Here is a 20,195-nt window from a genome sequence, read left to right on the forward strand (position 1 = left end):
TATAGCAGAAAATTATATTTTACTTCTTAAAGGGAAAGATAAAAATAAACCTCTCACCGCTTTACCCTCCTCCTTCATCGTCTGTTCTGTTGTATATTAAAACCCTGTGCTAGTTAAAGGGGTTGTCCAGGCTTAGAAAAACATGGCCTCTTTCTTCCAGGAGCAGCTCTACACCTGTTGGATGCAGTTTTGTGCTCAGTTCCATTTAAGTTAATGGGGATGAATTGTAATATTACACACAACCTGAGGACAGGGGTGGCGCTGTTTTTGCATTAAATTAGTGGTGTTTTTTTTTCCCCCACCTGCACCATCCATTCTATAGTGAGAACAGGGCTCCACAATATCCACAGAATTCTGAGCCACACAAGTATCTTTTATGGGAAGATGTTGACCTCTAAGCTCTGAACAATGGAAGACAATCAGTTGGTCCTCCGTGTTTTATCTTTATAGGCCGATGGTCTTTGTGCACTGGATTTACTAAGTTGTGCCGGGCTTGTGAACCATTTTGGACGATCCACGTCTGTAGAGAAAATTGACATCAGCCCAATACTGCTGCAGAAAGGCCGGACGAAGATCGCTATGTATGGATTAGGTAAGACATCTCCAATGGAGCTGATTAATATGTATGCAGTACTGTGTCCTTAAAGGAGAAGTCCGGTAATATTTTTTTATTAAAGTATTGTATTGCCCCCCCAAAAGTTATACAAATCCCCAATATATACTTATTACGGGAAATGCTTATAAAGTGCTTTTTTCCCTCCACTTACTGTATCAAGGCTTCACTTCCTGGATAACATGGTGATGTCACTTCCTCGATAACATGATGGTGACACTTCCTGGATAACATGGTGATGTCACTTCCTGGATAACATGGCGATGTCACTTCCTGGATAACATGGCGATGTCACTTCCTGGATAACATGGCGATGTCACTTCCTGGATAACATGGCGATGTCACTTCCTGGATAACATGGCGATGTCACTTCCTGGATAACATGGCGATGTCACTTCCTGGATAACATGGCGATGTCACTTCCTGGATAACATGGCGATGTCACTTCCTGGATAACATGGCAATGTCACTTCCTGGATAACATGGCGATGTCACGACCCGACTCCCAGAGCTTTACGGGCGGTGGCTCCTGGAGAGGATGATGGCAGGGGACACTGAGGGACACAGGGCACTGGAGGGACACTGAGCATCCCCCTGCCATCATCCTCTCCAGCAGCCACAGCCCGCACAGCTCTGGGAGTCGGGTCGTGACATCACCATGTTATCCAGGAAGTGACATCACCATGTTATCCAAGAAGTCACATCGCCATGTTATCCAGGAAGTGACATCACCATGTTATCCAGGAAGTGACATCGCCATGTTATCCAGGAAGTGACATCACCATGTTATCCAGGAAGTGAAGCCTTGATGCAGTAGTAAGTGCAGGGAAAAAAGCACTTTACAAGCATTTCCCCAAATAAGTGTATATTGGTGATTTGTATAACTTTTAGGGGCCAATACGATACTTTAATAAAAATTTTCGCTGGACTCCTCCTTTATGTCTGTCATCTATCTATCTATCTATCTATCTATCTCTCTCTCTCTATCTATCTATCTATCTATCTATCTATCTATCTATCTATTTCCATCCATCCATCCATCCATCCATCTGTTTGTCTAGCTCCTTACTGTCTACACTGTGCATTGTTGGATCTGGAACAGCTCTATCTGTATATTGTGTGATTTTCCCGCCTTGGTCTGTTATATAATGGGAGAATATATAACAGTATTGAGCTTTCCAGTAATAATTCTCCGTACTGTGTGGGTCAAAGGTTAAACTCCTTGCAGCCCCTGAGCCCTCCGTTCATCTTATGTAATGGTCGGGAAATGAGTAGAAAAGTGTCTGGCAGTCAGCGGCTGTGGCTCCGATGAAACCTTTCTCCTCCGCGCCTTTATTAGCCGATCCCGCACCATTAATAATACAGTTTGCATTCGCCACACAGAATCCTCTAATCTTGCAGAACTGGCTCCAATTTATTTTAAATGTCAAGTATTTTCCTTCCAGGAGGAGAAGGGATTGAGATGGAGCGATGACAAGGATTCATGATGTAGATGTAAAAATCATCTGAGAATACGCAGAGAGATGAGCGACGGGGAGAATACTGAGTTAAAGGGACCGGGTTGGGTCTAGTAAATAAAGTTTCAAAGAAACGAGGGTGCCATATATGAGTTTTAGTAAGTGTCATAAACTATTTATAAACCCGTACACCAGGGATGTGAAACTCATTGTCGCCAAGGGCCACATCTACCTCATGGTTGTTATTAAAAGCCTGTTTGTAATTTTAAGACTGTATAAATAGAACTATGCCTTAACCCCTTAACGACATCGGGCATAAATTTACGCCCTCGCGCCCTGGTACTTAACGCATCAGAGCGTAAATTTACGCCCGATGTTTCCCCCTATTTATAGCAGGCCATCTTCCCCGATCGCTGTGTGCGAACACACAGCGATCGGGGAAGATGGCCTGCTATAAATCATAGCAGGCCATCTAAGCTTCTCGGCACGGGGGGTGGTAAACCCCCCCCGTGCTTACGATCGCCGATATTGGCTGATCAATTCAGATCAGCCGATAGCGGCGATCGGAACCTTTCCGGGTCATCGGTGACCCGATGACCCGGAAAAAATGGCGGTCGGTGCTGTCCGAGGACGGCACCGACCGCCATTACTGTAAAAAGTAATGGTGGTCACGGTGCCACCGGCCCGATCGCCGTGAATGGCCAGCCGGTACCGGCCAGCCGTTCACGGCGATCGGGCCGGTGGCACGGCGATCAGAGTCCACAAAAATAGTAAATACCTGCTCTGGACCCCTCAGCTAGGTTGCTGAGGGGTCCAGAGCAGGTATTTGTATATTACTCACCTGTCCCGGGGTCCTGATCGGCGTCTTCCGGGTTCGCGGCGTCCTCCGTCTTTCCATCGGGTCTTCGGCTATTTCCGGCGGTCCCCATCGGCTTTTTTCGGCTCAGCCTCGTCTTTTTCCGGATTTTGCGCTCTGCTGCCCTCTAGCGGCTGATATGTGTAATACACTTATCAGCAGCTACAGGGATGTTCAGAATGTAGAAAAAGTTTTTTGTTTTTTTTTCAAAATTTTTTTTTGTATTTTCCGCACCCTATCACCGCTGAGTGTTGATCAGCATCGCACGAAAGTGCGCTGCTAATCAGCAACTCCTCCTTTTTGGCGTAGGGTGTTTTTTTTCTATATCCTACTGCCACGGTCTACTGATAAGTGCCGCACATAAGTGCGGCATTTATCAGCAACATCATTTTTGGCATAGGTTTTTTTTTTATACTTACTGTAAAAAAACACGTAAAAAACACTACATTACACCACACTACACTACATTAAATAAAGTTTGACACTACACCACTACATACCACATATACTAATCCCCGTATAAAGATGGCCCCCAGGGTGTTTTCGGCGTCGGACGCATACGTTATTATTGCCTCCGACACCGAAACAGCCAGTGAGGATGAATGGGGGGGATCCTTCTTTCCTCCATTCATCCTCATCATCCAGTGACGTGTCTGGGGGTAGCGTAGCGTACGCTGCCCCCCAGACACGTCTTTTCCGCCAGTACCGTCCCAATAAGAGATGACTGTATGGCGTGAAATTCTACAAACTCTGTGAGAGTACCTCAGGGTGCACTTACGGATTTAGGGTACGTGCACACTGCGGAATGGCGAAGGATAATCCTTTGTGCATTCCGCAGCTGGCACCCACCGGCGGACTGATGCGGGCGTGTGTCTCCCCCTGTGTCATAGACTCCATGTTATGCACGGGCGGATTCCATCGTCCATCCAAAGAATGAACACGTTGGACGGAGAGCGGAATCCGCCCGTGCATAGAATGGAGTCTATGACACAGACGGAGACGTGCGCCTGCATCAGTCCGCCAGGTGCCATCAGGTGCCAGCTGCGGAATGCACAAAGGGTTATCCTTCGCCATTCCGCAGTGTGCACGTACCCTTAGAGTGTATGAAGGAAGGGACACCCGAATCCAGCCCCCAGATGCCACCCCCACCCCCCATCCTCCGAGTTAGTGGGGAGATAGTTTGGGACCTGATCTTCCCACTGCTGGATAAAGGTCACCACCTGTACGGGGATAACTTTTATACCAGCACCCCCCTCTTCCGGTCCCTCGCTGCCTGAGCTACTGTAGCTTGCGGCACAATCCGAAAATATCAGAAGCAGTAATAAAGCCCTAATATTTAGCAGCCATGGAGCGGACCCAGCGCTTCTGGATATGAAGGACCCCGTATTTCACCAGGACAACATTTTCCAGGTGACGTCCCCCACACTGGAAAACAGGAGACCCCAGAAGAAGTGCAGAGTGTGGCGTAACAGGGGGATCAGGAAGGACACCATTTTCCAGTGTGACACCTGTCCTGATCCCCCCGGCCTCTGCATACTGGATCGCTTCAAGGCGCACCACACGTCACTGGAGTTCTACATTATCTAAATTCTGTCCCTTATTCCTATTTCAGGGGTCACGTTGATCCAGGGATTATTCTGATCGCCATTATGGAGTCGGGAAGGAATTTTTCCCCTGTGATGAGGCTACTGTCGTCTACCTCACGAGGGTTTTTTGCCTTCCTCTGGATCAACACAGGTTGAATTTGATGGACACCTGTAATTTCCAACCTTATAAACTAATAATTGGCCTAATACCCCCAAATAAATTAGAATTGTCCCTTTTCCCCAGCTAAATAGGTATGGCCGCCATTCCCATTAGAGGATGCCATGATGCAATTACAAAGCCTCTGTGCGGCCAGGACAGTAGAAACCCCCCACAAGTGACCCCATTCTGGAAACTACACCCGATAAGGAATCTAACAAGGGGGGCAGCGGGGATATGGCCCCCTGGTGACGGCCACATTTGGGACGTGAAAATGAAAAAAATGGTATTTTTTATTTTCTCGGCACATGTTCTACGTAAGTGCCCGTCACAGTGGGGTCCATATGCTCACTGCACCCCTTGTTAGATTCCTTATGGGGTGTAGTTTCCAGAATGGGGTCACTTGTGGGGGGTTTCTACTGTCCTGGCAGCACAGGAGCTTTGTAATTGCGACATGGCCTCCATCCTCCATTCCAGCCTCTAAATGGCGCTCTGTCCCTTTGTTGGCGTGCCCTGTGCCCATATGGCACATTATGCCCACATGTGGGGTATTTTCATACTCAGGGGAAACTACCCTACACGTTCACTTTCTTTTTTAACCCCTTGTGGAAATGGAAAAAATCAAGGCTAGACCAACATTTAGTGTAATTTTTGTAAAATTTTTACTCTAAATCATTAATCTTGTCATGATTTTTTCATTTTCACAAGGGGCTAAAAGATAAAAAAAAACACTAAATGTATAGCGCAATTTCCCCTGAGTACGGAAATACCCCACATGTGGACATAAAGCGCCATGCGGGTGCAGGGTAAGCCTCCGAAGGGAAGGAGCGCCATTTGGTTTTTGAAGGCTGGATTTGGATGGAATGGATTTCGAGGGGCCATGTTGCATTCAAAAGGCCCCTGTGTTGCCAAGACAGTTGAAACCCCCCACAAGTGACCCCATTATGGAAACTACACCCCTCAAGGAATGTAACAAGGGGTGTAGTGAGCATATGGACCCCACTGGTGACTGGCACAAATGTGGAACAATGTGGCGTGAAAATAAAATATTACATTTTTTACACTATAATGTAGGTTTAGCTTTGAATTTATCATTTTCACAAGGGGTTAAAAGAGGGAAAAAAAACAAAATGTGTAGAGCAATTCCCCCTGAGTCTGTAAATACCCCACATGTGGACATAAAGCGCCATGTGGGTGCAGGGCAAGCCTCCGAAGGGAAGGAGCGCCATTTGGATTTTGGAGGTTGGATTTGGCTAGAATAGATGATGAACGCCATGTCGCATTTACGGAGCCCTCGTGCTGCCAAAACACTGGAAACCCCCCACAAGTGACCCCATTCTGGAAACTACACCCCTAAAGGAATCTAACAAGGGGTGCAGTGAGGATATGGACCCCTTGATGACTGGCACATTTGTGCCATGAAAGTGAAAAAATGAAAATATTCCCTTTCACGTCACATTGTTCCACATTTGTGCCCGTCACCAGTGGGGTCCATATGCTCACTGCCCCCCTTGTTAGATTCCTTGAGGGGTGTAGTTTCCAGAATGGGGTCACTTGTGGGGGGTTTCCAGTGTCTTGGCAGCACGAGGCCTCTGTAAATGCGACATGGCCCTTGAAATCCATTTCAGTGAAATTCAGCTTCCAAAAGCCAATTGGCGCTTCTTCCCTTTGGAGGCTCGTCCTGCGCCCGCTTGGCGCTTTATCGCCACATGTGGGGTATTTCCGTACTCGGGAGAAACTGCGCTACACATTTTGTGTCTTTTTTTTCCTCTTATCCCTTTAAGAAAATGAAAAATTGAAGGCTAGAACAACGTTTTAGTGTAAAAAATAAATTTTTCTTTTTTCACGCCATATTGTTCGGAAAATGTGTGAAGCACCTGTGGGGTCCAGATGCTCACCGCACCCCTTGTTACATTCCTTCAGGGGTGTAGTTTTCTAAATGGTGTCCCTTTAGGGGTGTTTTTTAGGTTTTGGCACCCCAGAGCCTCTGCCAACCTGAAGTGGTACGGTCAGAAATGACCAAATATAACGGAGCCATTGAAATTCACTAGGCGCTCCCTTACATCTGAGGCTTGTGGTTGTGTCAGATAGCGCAATAGGGTCACATATGGGGTATTTCTATAAACTGCAGAAACGGGACAATAATTATTGGGGTGCATTTATCTGGTAATAGGTTTATAATTATGAAAAATATTGGATTACAATAAAATCTCTGCACAGAAAATTAAAATTTTCAAATTTCTTACACACTTAGCTTTTATTTCTGTGACTCCCCTAAAGGGTTAAAACACTTTCTGGATGTGCTTTTGCAGAGTGTGGGGGGTGCAGTTTCTGAAATGGGGTGCTTTGTGGGGCTTTCTAACATACAGGCCCCTCAAATACACTTTAAACCTGAACAGGTCCCTAAAAATATCTGATTTTGAAATTTTACTGAAAATTTGGAAATTTGCTGCTAATGTTTTAAGCTCCCTATTGTCTAAAAAAATCTGAAAGATAGTTTAATAAATGCCGCCAACATAAAGTAGACATGTTGCTAATGCTATTTAATATATAATTTATGTGGTATAACCACTTTCTGTATAAGCAAAAAAGTTTCAAAGTTGGAATAATGCAGTTTTTCACATTTTTTTCACATTATTTGGGGTTTTTTCATAAAGATTTGTTATGAGTATCGACTCCAATTTACCAGAAATGTAAAGTACAATATGTCACGAGAAAACAATCTCAGAATCAGCCGGCTAGGTAAAAGCATTCCGAAGTTATTAATGAATAAAGTGACACTGGTCATATTCATAAAATTTGTCTTTGTCATTAAGGCCATTTCAGGCTCTGTCCTTAAGGGGTTAAAGGGGCACTCCAGAGAACTTTTTTTTAAAAAATCACCCTATGTCAGAAAGTTATACAGATTTGTATATTACTTCTGTTTAAAAATCTCAAGTATTCCAGTAGTTATCAGCTGCTGTATGCCCTGCAGGAAGTGGTGTATTCTTTCCAGTCTGACACAGTGCTCTCTGCTGCCACCTCTGTCCATGTCAGGAACTGTCCAGAGCAGGAGAAGTTTTCTATGAGGATTTGCTACTGCTCTGTACAGTTCCTGACATGGACAGAGGTGACAGCAGAGAGCACTGGGTCAGACTGGAAAGAAAACACCACCACTTGCAGGACATACAGCAGCTGTTAAGTACTGGATGACGTAAAGACATAAAAATTGTGTGTTTTAGAATGCTTAGATCGTCCAGGCAGCCCATAAGAGATAGCAGCGGTCTGCCTCCTATTACGTGGAGCGACGCCAGCAGATCATTGCTATCTTAGTCATTTATCTTTCTACATTCATTGTGCATGTCGGTTGATCGTGGTCTTCTATTACACCAGATGATTATCGGCTGTAACGGACGATAGTCGCTTCGTGTAATAGGGACTTAAAGGGGTAGGAGGGCTGGAGGGGTTTTTTGCCTATGGCCGGGGAGGAGGTGGATGAGGGCAATGACGTCCCCTTACCTCCCTGGTTCCAGCGCCGTGTCGCGGATCGCGCTGCTCCGGTCCGCACTGCCCGGCCGCTTACTTGTCTCTGACGCGGGCCTGAGATGTCACCTTTCAAGTCCGCTCAGCCAGTCAGTGGCAGAGGCGGGATCCTTTTCTTTTTATTATTTCTTTTTATTTCCTTCTCTGTTTTTCCATCTTCCATCTCTTCCCCTGTTTCTTCTGCTTCCTACCTGTATCTTTTCTTCCTCAGTCATCTCTTTACTTTCTCTCCATCCCTTGCTCATTCTCTTTCCCATTCTGTTTTCTACTTTTCTCTTTCACTCTCTTCTGCTTTCACTTCCCCACACTCTCTCAGGCACTCTCTCCCCTTCTCTTTTTACTACCTTTCCCATTTTCTTTCCCCTTCTCTTTTTTACTTTCACTTTTCCCTCTCTTCTTTATTCACTTTTTATCTTCTTTCACTTTTTCTCTCTTCTTCTTTCACTTTTCCTCTTTCTCCTTCTCACTTTACTTTCACCTTCTCTCCCTCTCCTCCTCCTCCTCTCTTTCCCCTTTCTATTGTTTACACCCTCTCTCTCCTACATTCTCTTTCTTCTTCTTACTTCTACTTTCTATTTTTCTCCCTCTTTCTCATTCTCCTTCCCCTCTTATCTTGTTTTCTCTTTCCCTTTCTTCCAATTTCCCTTTCCCTGTGTTTCTTATGGCCCCTTTACACGGGCCAAGCAGACCCAGATAGCACACAATAACACTACTCTCTTTTTCACCCTCCCACCCTCGCTTTTCCTCTCTCTTCTTCTTTTGCTTTTCCTCTCTCTTCTTCTTTTGCTTTCCCTCTCTCTTCTTCTTTCGCTTTCCCTCTCTCTTCTTCTTTCGCTTTTCCTCTCTCTTCTATTTTTGCTTTTCCTCTCTTCTTTTTTGCTTTTCCTCTCTCCTCTTCTTTTGCTTCCCCTCTCTCTTCTTCTTTCGCTTTCCCTCTCTCTTCTTCTTTCGCTTTCCCTCTCTCTTCTTCTTTTGCTTTCCCTCTCTCTTCTTCTTTTGCTTTTCCCTCTCTCTTCTTTCGCTTTCCCTCTCTCTTCTTCTTTTGCTTTCCCTCTCTCTTCTTCTTTTGCTTTTCCCTCTCTCTTCTTTCGCTTTCCCTCTCTCTTCTTCTTTTGCTTTCCCTCTCTCTCTCTTGTTCTTTTGCTTTCCCTTTATCTTCTTTCACTTTCCCCCCTCTCTTCTTTTGCTTTCCCTCTACCTTCTTTCACTTTTTCCTTCTCTTCTTTCATTTTTTCTCTCTCTCCCACATTGTCTTTTCCCTTCTCACTTCTACTTCCTCTTTTCTCCCTTTCTTCTTCATTCTCCTTCCCCTCTTAATTTTTTTTTCTTTTCTTATTTCTACCACTTTCTTTCCCTTTTACATGGGCTCAGCAGACCCAGATTACACACTAATAGTAGCTGATAGGTTCCTGTTTAATAAGCCTTCACATGGCTCAATCAGCTTCAGAGCCGGAGAGGTTTCCTATGGGCATTTGCTGCTGCTCTGGACAGTTCCTGACATGGCCAGGTGGCAGCAGAGAACACTCTGTCAGACTGGAGGACATACAGCAGCTGATAATTACTGTAAGGCAAGATTAATTTACAATTCTGTATAACTTTCTGACACCATTTAATAAAAAAAAAAATGTCCTCTCTGAAGTGCCCCTTTAAGTGTTAATCTAATAAAACCATGCAAATTTGTAAAGTTTTTTTTTTTTTTTTTTAAATAAGTACACTTTAAGAGGAATAAATCAGCACAAAACTGGCCAGAAATCAGATAGAAGTCATTTTATGTAATGTCGCCTATGGTGTCGAGACTTTCTATCCCGCCGAGCATGGAGGACGAGTCGCTTCAGGCTGTGATCTAGCAGCAGTATGTGCAGTAATAGACTTATAATGAGAAATGACAGCGTATTATCACTCTGTATTCCTGGCGTCCTGCCCGCTGCCTATTTACTGTATGTTCTCGGCTGCGGTTCTCTCTGATCATTTGCTGTTCTGCGTTCTCTCACTTTAGGTTCCATTCCAGATGAAAGACTTTACCGAATGTTTGTTAACAAACAAGTTACAATGCTGCGCCCCCGGGAGGACGAGGCCAGCTGGTTCAACTTATTTGTGATTCATCAGAACAGGTAAGGATCCTCCAGGTACGGCCGAAACATCTGCTCTGTTTCTAGAAAGTTCTGGCGTTTTTTTTTACTGTAGTTTTATAAAGACTCTGGTATTCTGTAGCTGGAATGCACAAAGCCATCTATAAAGCATTGTCAGTAAAAGGCCAAGGAAAATTCCTCGAATGATTGTCAACCTGACATAGGTTCGGAATTCCGCGAAGAGCAATTTATTTTTTTCTGGGTAAAAGCTTTTACTCTAGAGAAGAGAAGTTAAGTACAATATAGTAGACAGCATGTGACAAGTCACGAAACATCAAAATAATTTATCTGCAACGGATTAGGCTGTGTTCACACTACTCCAGCACAGTGGAACCTGATGGATCCCATAGCAAGTCATTGGGGTCTGCAGGATAGAGCTGTCAGGGGGTCTGGCACTGCTGTCATGGCATTGTGGGAGCAGGACCTTAGCTGTAGGTAGGGTTAAACCTTGCCCCAAATTTTACGTACTATTAAAGGGGTACTCCAGTAAAAAAAAAAAAAAAACTGGTGCCAGAGATTTGTAATGTTTCTTACCTTCCTCTGCCCTGCCGCCATACCTCTGATTGGCCCCCGGCCTGCCCGCCCCTCTCTGATTGTAATCAATGGAACAGTCCGGATTGGTCATGGAGCAAACTACTAACTGCACCAGAACGGCGCCAAGGAGGAAGATAAGACTCATACCTTCCTCCTCTGCGTCTCCTGTGCAATAGGGACATATCAGCAGGTTAGATTCTTCTCCCCTTCTGATAGTTCCCCTTTAATCACAAAATATTTTATCACCTTCTTTGTAGTGGTGATCTCCTCTCCTGTGTCCTCCCCTGTCTATTATACTGGGAACCCCCATGCTATACTTACAATGCCTTTACATACAGGAAACCAGCAGCAATTTGCGGCAGTCACTTATCCCGGTTTGTTGTTTGTTTGCAGGAGTAAGCATGGAGCCACAAATTACATCCCTGAGCAGTTTCTGGATGACTTTTTGGATTTGGTGATTTGGGGCCATGAACACGAGTGTAAGATCGCACCGGAGAGGAACGAACAGCAGCTATTTTATGTGTCACAGCCGGGGAGTTCTGTGGCCACTTCCCTGTCCCCTGGAGAGGCAGTAAAGAAGTAAGTCTGTTACTTTTCAATAGGAGCTGTTATTCAACAACTTTGCAAAGATCAATAGCACAAGTGAATATGAGAAACTTTGTGATATATCTTATCAGACAAAAATGCTTCCTTCGCCCTTCTTGATTTAGGGTACGTTCACACTGAGTAAATCAGGTGGAATTCCGCGACGCAACTCTCCAATCCCACCTGCCACAGTGTGACACTCCTTCTCTATTGGAGAGCGCACGCTCCTCCGCTGCCACCGCTCTCCACTCAAGGGATTGACATGTCACTTCTTTGACTGGTGAGCAGCGGCAGCGGAGGAGCGCGCGCTCTCCTATAGAGAAGCAGTGTCACACTGAGGCAGGCAGGATTCCGCGGCGGAGAGTTTTGCCTCGGAATTCCGCTTGATCTGCTCTGTGTGAACGTACCCTAAAGCCCTGATTTATTAGGCCTAAAAAAATTAGTCACGGGAGGAGGCCTCACCTTTTGTAGATCAGTTTATTTACCAAATTAACTCCCTAAAAGGTCCAGCATCTTTGTGTCCCCCTTTCCTGCAGGCTGCTGCCCACTGCCTGTTGTTAGGGTAATTTTGTCTCTAGTAACAGCTAGGCCACAGTGCTGCGGTGTAAACTCCCCTTTTCTTTTACTTCTTATTTCTTCCAGCATCTTGTAAAGCCAGTGCATCAGCAACCTCTCCCCCATAGGGCTGGGCGATTAATCGAATTAATTCAATTAATTCGCCCAGAAAGTTAGAATCGATTAAATTTTTTGTGAAAATCGTAAATTCGAAAATTTTCATAAAAAATCATTGCAGGCAGAGCGGTGCAGGGACGGGCGGCGCGGTAAAGAGTCGGGTCCGGAGAGTGTCAGGGCGGCGATGTGAGGTGCAGGGCCGTCATGAGAGATGTGGTACCGGCGGCTCCAGCCTCTCCACAGAGCCGCAGCTGACTTGTCCCCACCCCCTAACACGGCAGAGCCGCGCTGACCTGCGTCCGGTTCCCTTCCTGTCACACGTGCAGGTCCCTGGTCTGAGGAGGAGGCGGCACGGACTGCGGCAGAAGGAGATAGCGTCGCTGCCCGCTGTACAGCTCCAGGACCCGTAGCGACGCTATCTCCTTCTGCTGCAGTCCGTGCCGCCTCCTCCTCAGACCGGGGACCTGCACGTGTGACAGGAAGGGAACCGGACGCAGGTCAGCGCGGCTCTGCCGTGTAAGAGGCGGGGACAGGTCAGCCGCGGCTCTGTGGAGAAGCTGGAGCCGCCGGTACCACATCTCTCCTGACTGCCGGCCCTGCACCTCACCGCGCTGGACCCGACACTTGACCGCGTCCCCCTCAGCTGCCCCATACCCCCTCAGTGACCCCCAGTCTGCCCCATACCCCCTCAGTGACCCCCAGTCTGCCCCATACCCCCTCAGTGACCCCCAGTCTGCCCCATACCCCCTCAGTGACCCCCAGTCAGCCCCATACCCCCTTAGTGACCCCCAGTCTGCCCCATACCCCCTCAGTGACCCCCAGCCTGCCCCATACCCCTCAGTGACCCCCAGTCTGCCCCATACCTCCTCAGTCTGCCCCATACCCCCTCAGTGACCCCCAGCCTGCCCCATACCCCTCAGTGACCCCCCAGTCTGCCCCATACCCCTCAGTGACCCCCAGTCTGCCCCATACCCCCTCAGTGACCCCCAGCCTGCCCCATACCCCCCAGTCTGCCCCATACCCACTTAGTCACCCCCAGTCTGCCCCATACCCCCTCAGTGACCCCCAGCCTGCCCCATACCCCCTCAGTGACCCCCAGCCTGCCCCATACCCCCTCAGTGACCCCCAGTCTGCCCCATACCCCCTCAGTGACCCCCAGTCTGCCCCATACCCCCTCAGTGACCCCCAGTCTGCCCCATACCTCCTCAGTCTGCCCCATACCCCCTCAGTGACCCCCAGTCTGCCCCATACCCCCTCAGTGACCCCCAGCCTGCACCATACCCCCTCAGTTACCCCCAGTCTGCCCCATACCTCCTCAGTCTGCCCCATACCCCTCAGTGACCCCCAGCCTGCCCCATACCCCCCAGTGACCCCCAGTCTGCCCCATACCCCCTCAGTGACCCCCAGCCTGCCCCATACCCCCTCAAAGACCCCCAGTCTGCCCCATACCTCCTCAGTCTGCCCCATACCCCCCAGTGACCCCCAGTCTGCCCCATACCTCCTCAGTCTGCCCCATACCCCCCAGTGACCTCCAGTCTGCCCCATACCCCCTGTCACCCCTTGTCTGCCCTATACCCACTCAGTTATCCCCAGTCTGCCCCATACCCCCTCAGTGACCCCCAGCCTGCCCCATACCCCCCAGTGCCCCCCAGTCTGCCCCATACCCACTTAGTAATCCCCAGTCTGCCCCATACCCACTTAGTAATCCCCAGTCTGCCCCATACCCCCCAGTGACCCCCAGTCTGCCCCATACCCACTCAGTGACCCCAGTCTGCCCCATACCCCCCAGTGACCCCCAGTCTGCCCCATACCCCCCAGTGACCCCCAGTCTGCCCCATACCTCCTCAGTCTGCCCCATACCCCCCAGTGACTCCCAGTCTGCCTCATACCTCCTCAGTCTGCCCCATACCCCCCAGTCTGCCCCATACCCCCCAGTGACCCCCAGTCTGCCCCATACCTCCTCAGTCTGCCCCATACCCCCCAGTGACTCCCAGTCTGCCCCATACCTCCTCAGTCTGCCCCATACCCCCCAGTCTGCCCCATACCCCCCAGTGACCCAGGTCTGCCCCATACCCCCCAGTGACCCCCAGTCTGCCCCATACCCACTCAGTTATCCCCAGTCTGCCCCATACCTTTAGTCCGCCCCATATCCCCTCAGTCACCCCCAGTCTGCCTCATACCCACTCAGTGACCCCAGTCTGCCCCATACCCCCCTGTGACCCCCAGTCTGCCCTATACCTCCTCAGTCTGCCCCATACCCCCTCAGTTACCCCCAGTCTGCCCCATACCCCCTCAGTTACCCCCAGTCTGCCCCATACCCCCTCAGTTACCCCCAGTCTGCCCCATACCCCCTGTCACCCCCGGTCTGCCCCATACCCCCCAGTGACCCCCGGTCTGCCCCATACCCACTCAGTTATCCCCAGTCTGCTCCATACCTTCAGTCCGCCCCATACCCCCTCAGTCACCCCCAGTCTGCCTCAGTCACCCTTAGCTGGCTTAGCCCCCCAGTCCCCCTAATCTATTCCTGTACTACTACACCCATCATCTGTACCTGTACTACTACACCCATCATCTATACCTGTACTAGTACCACACCCCTCATCTTTACCTGTACTATGACACCCCTTATCCACTATACCCCCCCTATTACACCCTACCTAGATGGAGGCACATAGAAGATCTCCTATACTATATGGGGGCACAGAGTACATAGGGCACATATTTGGGAAAACTACTTATATGGGACACAGAGGGGGCTTGTCTACTACATGGGGGCACAGGTGGAGCACTGTTACACTGGGAAGCAATACGGTTGTCTCAAACGTTAATAAAATAGTATCTGGGAGAAAAATGTCCTGTTTATTAAGAAAAAAAAATAGAGATTTAAATCGAGAATCGTCCAAAATTTTTTAAAAATCGGGATTTTATTTTTTGGCCATATCGCCCAGCCCTACTCCCCCATATACCATCTATAGTGCTGCACTGCGTACTTCATCCCCTATCTCAGTGCTGGCCAGTATCACCAGCACTATGTTTTGGCATAGCACAGAGATTTATAGGCCATGGTGTTACTGACCTAAGAAGTAAGGAAGCCCTGTGTGTGCGTGACATGGCAAACAACTCAGATTTTTAAAAACCTTAGTGTATGCGTTAAAGGGGTAGTTCACAAAAAAAAATTCTTTCAGTTCAACTAGTATCAGAAAGTGCCAGAGAATTGTAATTAACTTCTATTAAAAAATCTCAAATCTGCCAGTACTTATCAGCTGCTGTATGTCCTGCAGTATTCTTTCCAGTCTGACACAGTGCTCTCTGCTGCCACCTCTGTCGATGTTGGGAACTGTCCAGAGCAGTAGCAAATCCCCATAGAAAACCTCTCTTGCTCTGGACAGTTCCTGACATGGACAGAGGTGGCAGCAGAGAGCACTGTGTCATACTGGAAAGAATACATCACTTCATGCAGGACATACAGCAGCTGATAAGTACTGGAAGACTGGACATTTTTTTAATCAAAGTAAATTACAAATCTCTGGTACTTACTGGCACCAGTTGATTTGAAAGAAAAATGTATTGGGTGAACTACTATTTTCTCCTAGACATTTATGGTATCTTCCCAGTATACACCACATCTGGGCCCTTCGTTTATTTGAATAACTAGGGCCTCTAACCCCGTCCAATCAGCTTACAGCAGCCAGAGGTGTCAGGAAGGCTGTTTTATGCCCTTAACATCATCCCCTTAAAGGTAAAGGTGGTTACGTACAGTAGACAATGTAACACTGCGAGCAGCCCTGTTACATAGTTCATGATGCTATGCTGTTTATGTAACTCCCTTTAACGTCAATGGGCGTTACATTAAAATTTGTCCGGGGACCTTAGTTCTAGAGACAGGTGCAGGTCCCAGAGGTGAGGGCCACATCCATCAGTTATATAGGACATAGATGGGTTTGCAGTGTCCTGTAGAATAGACATAATGGGGGGAAATTTATCAAACATGGTGTAAAGTGAAACTGGCCCAGTTGCCCCTAGCAACCAATCAGATTCCACCTTTCATTCCTCACAGACTCTTTGGAAAATGAAAGGTGGAATCTGATTGGTTGCTAGGGGCAACTGAGCCAGTTTCACTTTACACCATGTTTGATAAATCTCCCCCATGATCTTCTCGCTTTTCTCCCTCGTACACATAAGAATGACTTGGTCTTAAGATGTGGATTCACAGAGTTTTTAGAAATTGGTTATATCTATGGGGGATACAAATGTATAACACATGACTGCACCCTTATCCCCTCCATGCTGATCTGTGTCGTCCGACACACTGGGAGAGTCACTGTTTGGCCGATTGTTGCCGGTGGCCCGCCAGAGAGTCTGATTGCTGCCTGCATGTGGCTGAAATGTAACACGGGGGCTACCTGATTATGTGTGGTGCGCAATATGTACATTTTAAAGAAAAATCAGCAAAGAGTAATCATAGGAGCGAAATGGATTTGGTAATTTCATGCACCCTGTTAGTTTTTTTTTTTTTTTTACATTTGTATTCAGTGACTGACTTATTGACCATAAGAACATGACTGAGAATTAAAGGGGTACTCCTTTTTCGTTCAAATCAACTGAAATGTTGATACAGAAGTTATACAGATTTGTAATTTACTTCTATTTAAAAATCTCATGTTTTCCAGTACTTATCAACTGCTGTATGTCCTGCAGGAAGTGATGTATTATTTCCAGTCTGACCGTGCTCTCTGCTGCCATCCTCTGTCCATGTCAGGAACTGTACAGAGCAGGGGATGTTTTCTATTAGGATTCGCTACTGCTCTGGGCAGTTCCTGCCAGGGAATTGTTTTTATCAGCCGTCTCAAAAGGGAGGGGGAGAGAGAGAGAGAAAAGTTCACACACAGATTTTTGTGTTTTCAGCAGAAAGCAGAAGCTCAGAATTGGGGGAAGGACAGTGAATAGATAATAACAAGTATGGAAGAAATTGTTAGTTTCACCATGGGCAGCAACATATCAAAAGTTATGTTTGAGTGGAATACCCCTTTAACAAGAGTAAATAGAGTGGTGGTCAAGCATCCCTGGGATTAGGGACCCTCATGATTTGTACCAAGGGGGCGTAGCTTCCAGACCCCCATCAGCCAGATATCTTCTAAAGAGGATCTATCATGTCCTCTAAAAACTAAAACAGAGATTTTACCTTGTGGGTCCTTGTCATTGTTAACCACAAGGATTATTCCCTAATTGTCCCAATAAATATACAGTGGTACCTTGGTTTAAGAGTAACTTGGTTTAAGAGCGTTTTGGTTTAAGAGCTCACAGTTTTTCAAAATTGTGACTTGGTTTAAGAGCATTGCTTTGGTTTAAGAGCTCCCTGTACTGAGTGGAAGGGCGAGTTGAGGAGGGGCATGGTCTGCATAGTGTGGTCTACAGCCCTGTACTCTGACCCAGGAAGTCTCCGTCACCTTCCAAATCATAGCGGATCTACTTCAGGCTGGGGCTTGCATTAGGGGACAGGACTGTGGAAGGTAATCTCCCCATAGCTGTAACCCCTCTCTCTCTGGACAGAGAGTGCTGCCATACTGTGCCTACATCTGCCCTGCTCATTCCTTCATGCTCCCTGCAGTCTGTCAGTCCTTGTGTTTCCCATCCTCTCCATTACTGTACAGTAACTTATAATATGACATACTCATCTGTTATAAATGTTTGTTTCATTTGCTTTACATGTCATTCAGAATGTAAAATCATTATTTTTGGGGTGTGGAACCAATTGTCTGCATGTCAGTGATTTCTTATAGGAATATTTGCTTTGGTATAAGAGTGGATTTGGATTACAAGCACAGCCCCGGAACGAATTATGCTCGTAATCCAAGGCACCACTGTATATATATATATATATATATATATATATATATATATATATATATATACACATATACACACACACACTAGGGAGATAGTTATGTGAGTTGTAGGGGTTGAGTAGAGGTGATGACATCAATTATGAGTTGGAGCTAGAGAGCAGAAACATGTTTCAGCCACACTTTCTGAGACAGCAGAAGATGTGTTGTCTTGCATGGAGGGAGGAGCTGAGGAGATGGAGACAATACACGTTGTGTAGTTCTTTCATTTTCATCTTCCTGCCAGGTATAGTGATAACACTATATTAGAAAGTTATGTATCTTGAGGTGAGTTTATTCAAATATACTTTCTCTGCTATCGGAGTACCCCTTTAAGCAGCAGGTTCAGTACAGCTGTCCTCAAAGAGAGAACCATCTGTTCTCAATGTTTTTTTCATTGCATTACATACAGATGACAATCACCCATTTCATAGGATATGCTTTGCAATTTACTTTCGCTTGGTATAAACCTACAATTACATGCACCACAGCACAGAATCACTTCCCATTTGGCTCACAGTACTAGTGTTTATATATATATATATATTGACACAATAGGAAAAATGAGGGGGGGGCAATGTAACGCTGCATAACTTTATTTCCAATGAGCCGTGTAATGGTCACCATTAGTAGTTATCACCCAGCTGAGGTGATTTTTCTAAGTGGTCTTCCATTGTCTGGAATATTTTCATAACTTGCTATGTGTTGGATTTCCCAGTATACAAGTGGGAGGAGTCTTTTATTTTTAGGATAGTTGTGATTTCTCATTTTCTGGTACCATTCTGAGTTGGTATGGTGGTGGTGATTGGGGTGGACAATCTAGACTCTAGAATGTTGCTAAAAAGAGTATTTCTTGCTGTGGTGGAGACTGCACATCCATGCTTTACAGAAACTTTAGTTGTAATTTTAGTTGTAATTCTTAAAGGGAACCTTTTACATAAAAAATGCAGTGCGTTCTGCAGACAGCAATTAATAGAGAATGAGGCGCTGATTAGATTGATATATATATTTTGTGGGAAAAGTTCCCACAAAACTATAGTTATTCTTGTGAACCACTGCTCATTCTATACTAAGTAGTCAAGTGGGCGGTCCTGCTTAGTGATTGAGAGCAGTTTAGAGGATGTTCTGCTCAATCTTTCCCTATAAGGCTGGGTTCACACTATGTATATTTCAGGCAGTATTTGGTCCTCATGTCAGGTCCTCATAGCAACCAAAACCAGGAGTGGATTGAAAACACAGAAAGGCTCTGTTCACATAATGTTGAAATTGAGTGGATGGCCGCCATATAACGGTAAATAACTTCCATTATTTCAATATAACGGCCGTTGTTTTAAAATAACAGCACATATTTGCAATTAAATGACGGCCATCCACTCAATTTCAACATTGTGTGAACAGAGCCTTTCTGTGTTTTCAATCCATTCCTTGTTTTGGCTGCTATACAGCCTCAAATATACGTAGTGTGAACATAGCCTAAAACTGTATATTAATCAGCTCAGCTCCTCCAGCTCTATATGATAATAGCAGATCAGACTATATGTACAATAGGACAGGCTCCCTTTAAGTTCCCTTGTGGACTGCAAGACCCACAGATTACAGCTTATATAATATATTAAATAAGTGTTTTACATTGCAAGAAACATTATGATCTTGTGAAACTTTTAGCCTGTTTTTTACACACTTCTTCTTCTTCTTTTTTTTTTTGTGCATAACTTTTTACTACAGGAGATACAGTTTTGTTCAAAAGTTTACATACCCCAGCAGAATTTTTGCTTTCTTGTCCTTTTTTCAGAGAACGTGATTGATGATACAAAACGCATAGTTAGTGGTCGGGTGAAGCCATTTATTCTCAGATTACTGTGTTTTATCTTTTTTAATCATAATGGCAACCAAAAACATCCAAATGACCCTGATCAAAAGTTTACACCCCCCAGTTCTTAATACCGTGTATTGCCCCCTTTAACATCAATAACAGCTTGAAATCTTTTGTGGTAGTTGTGGATGAGGCCAGTGGCGTAGCTACCAGGGTCGCAGCGGTCGCCGCTGCGACTTGGCCCGCTACAAGGGGGGGGCGCCCCCTTGCCACTGCACTGCTCCCCCCTTAAATTACTCTTGTGACCGCAAGCATTGTTTTGCTTGCGGTCACAAGAGCGGGCCCGTCCGGGCCCCCGGCTGATGCGTGGCTGCCAGGGGAGTCCCGTC

At 46.4% G+C, this 20,195-nt stretch overlaps 1 protein-coding gene across 2 annotated transcripts in view; it reads left to right on the forward strand.

The window, feature by feature from the left end:
- Positions 1–20,195, forward strand: part of MRE11 (MRE11 homolog, double strand break repair nuclease) — a 161,133-nt gene that overhangs the window by 28,584 nt on the left and 112,354 nt on the right. For both annotated transcript variants that reach the window (XM_069971979.1, XM_069971980.1), the window contains exons 6-8: positions 451–592; positions 10,188–10,302; positions 11,248–11,433. In XM_069971979.1, coding sequence (XP_069828080.1) covers positions 451–592; positions 10,188–10,302; positions 11,248–11,433 — 443 coding nt within the window. The remainder of the gene's footprint in view (positions 1–450; positions 593–10,187; positions 10,303–11,247; positions 11,434–20,195) is intronic.

Source organism: Dendropsophus ebraccatus, chromosome 5 (genome assembly GCF_027789765.1).
Source record: "Dendropsophus ebraccatus isolate aDenEbr1 chromosome 5, aDenEbr1.pat, whole genome shotgun sequence".
Classification (NCBI taxonomy): domain Eukaryota; kingdom Metazoa; phylum Chordata; class Amphibia; order Anura; family Hylidae; genus Dendropsophus; species Dendropsophus ebraccatus.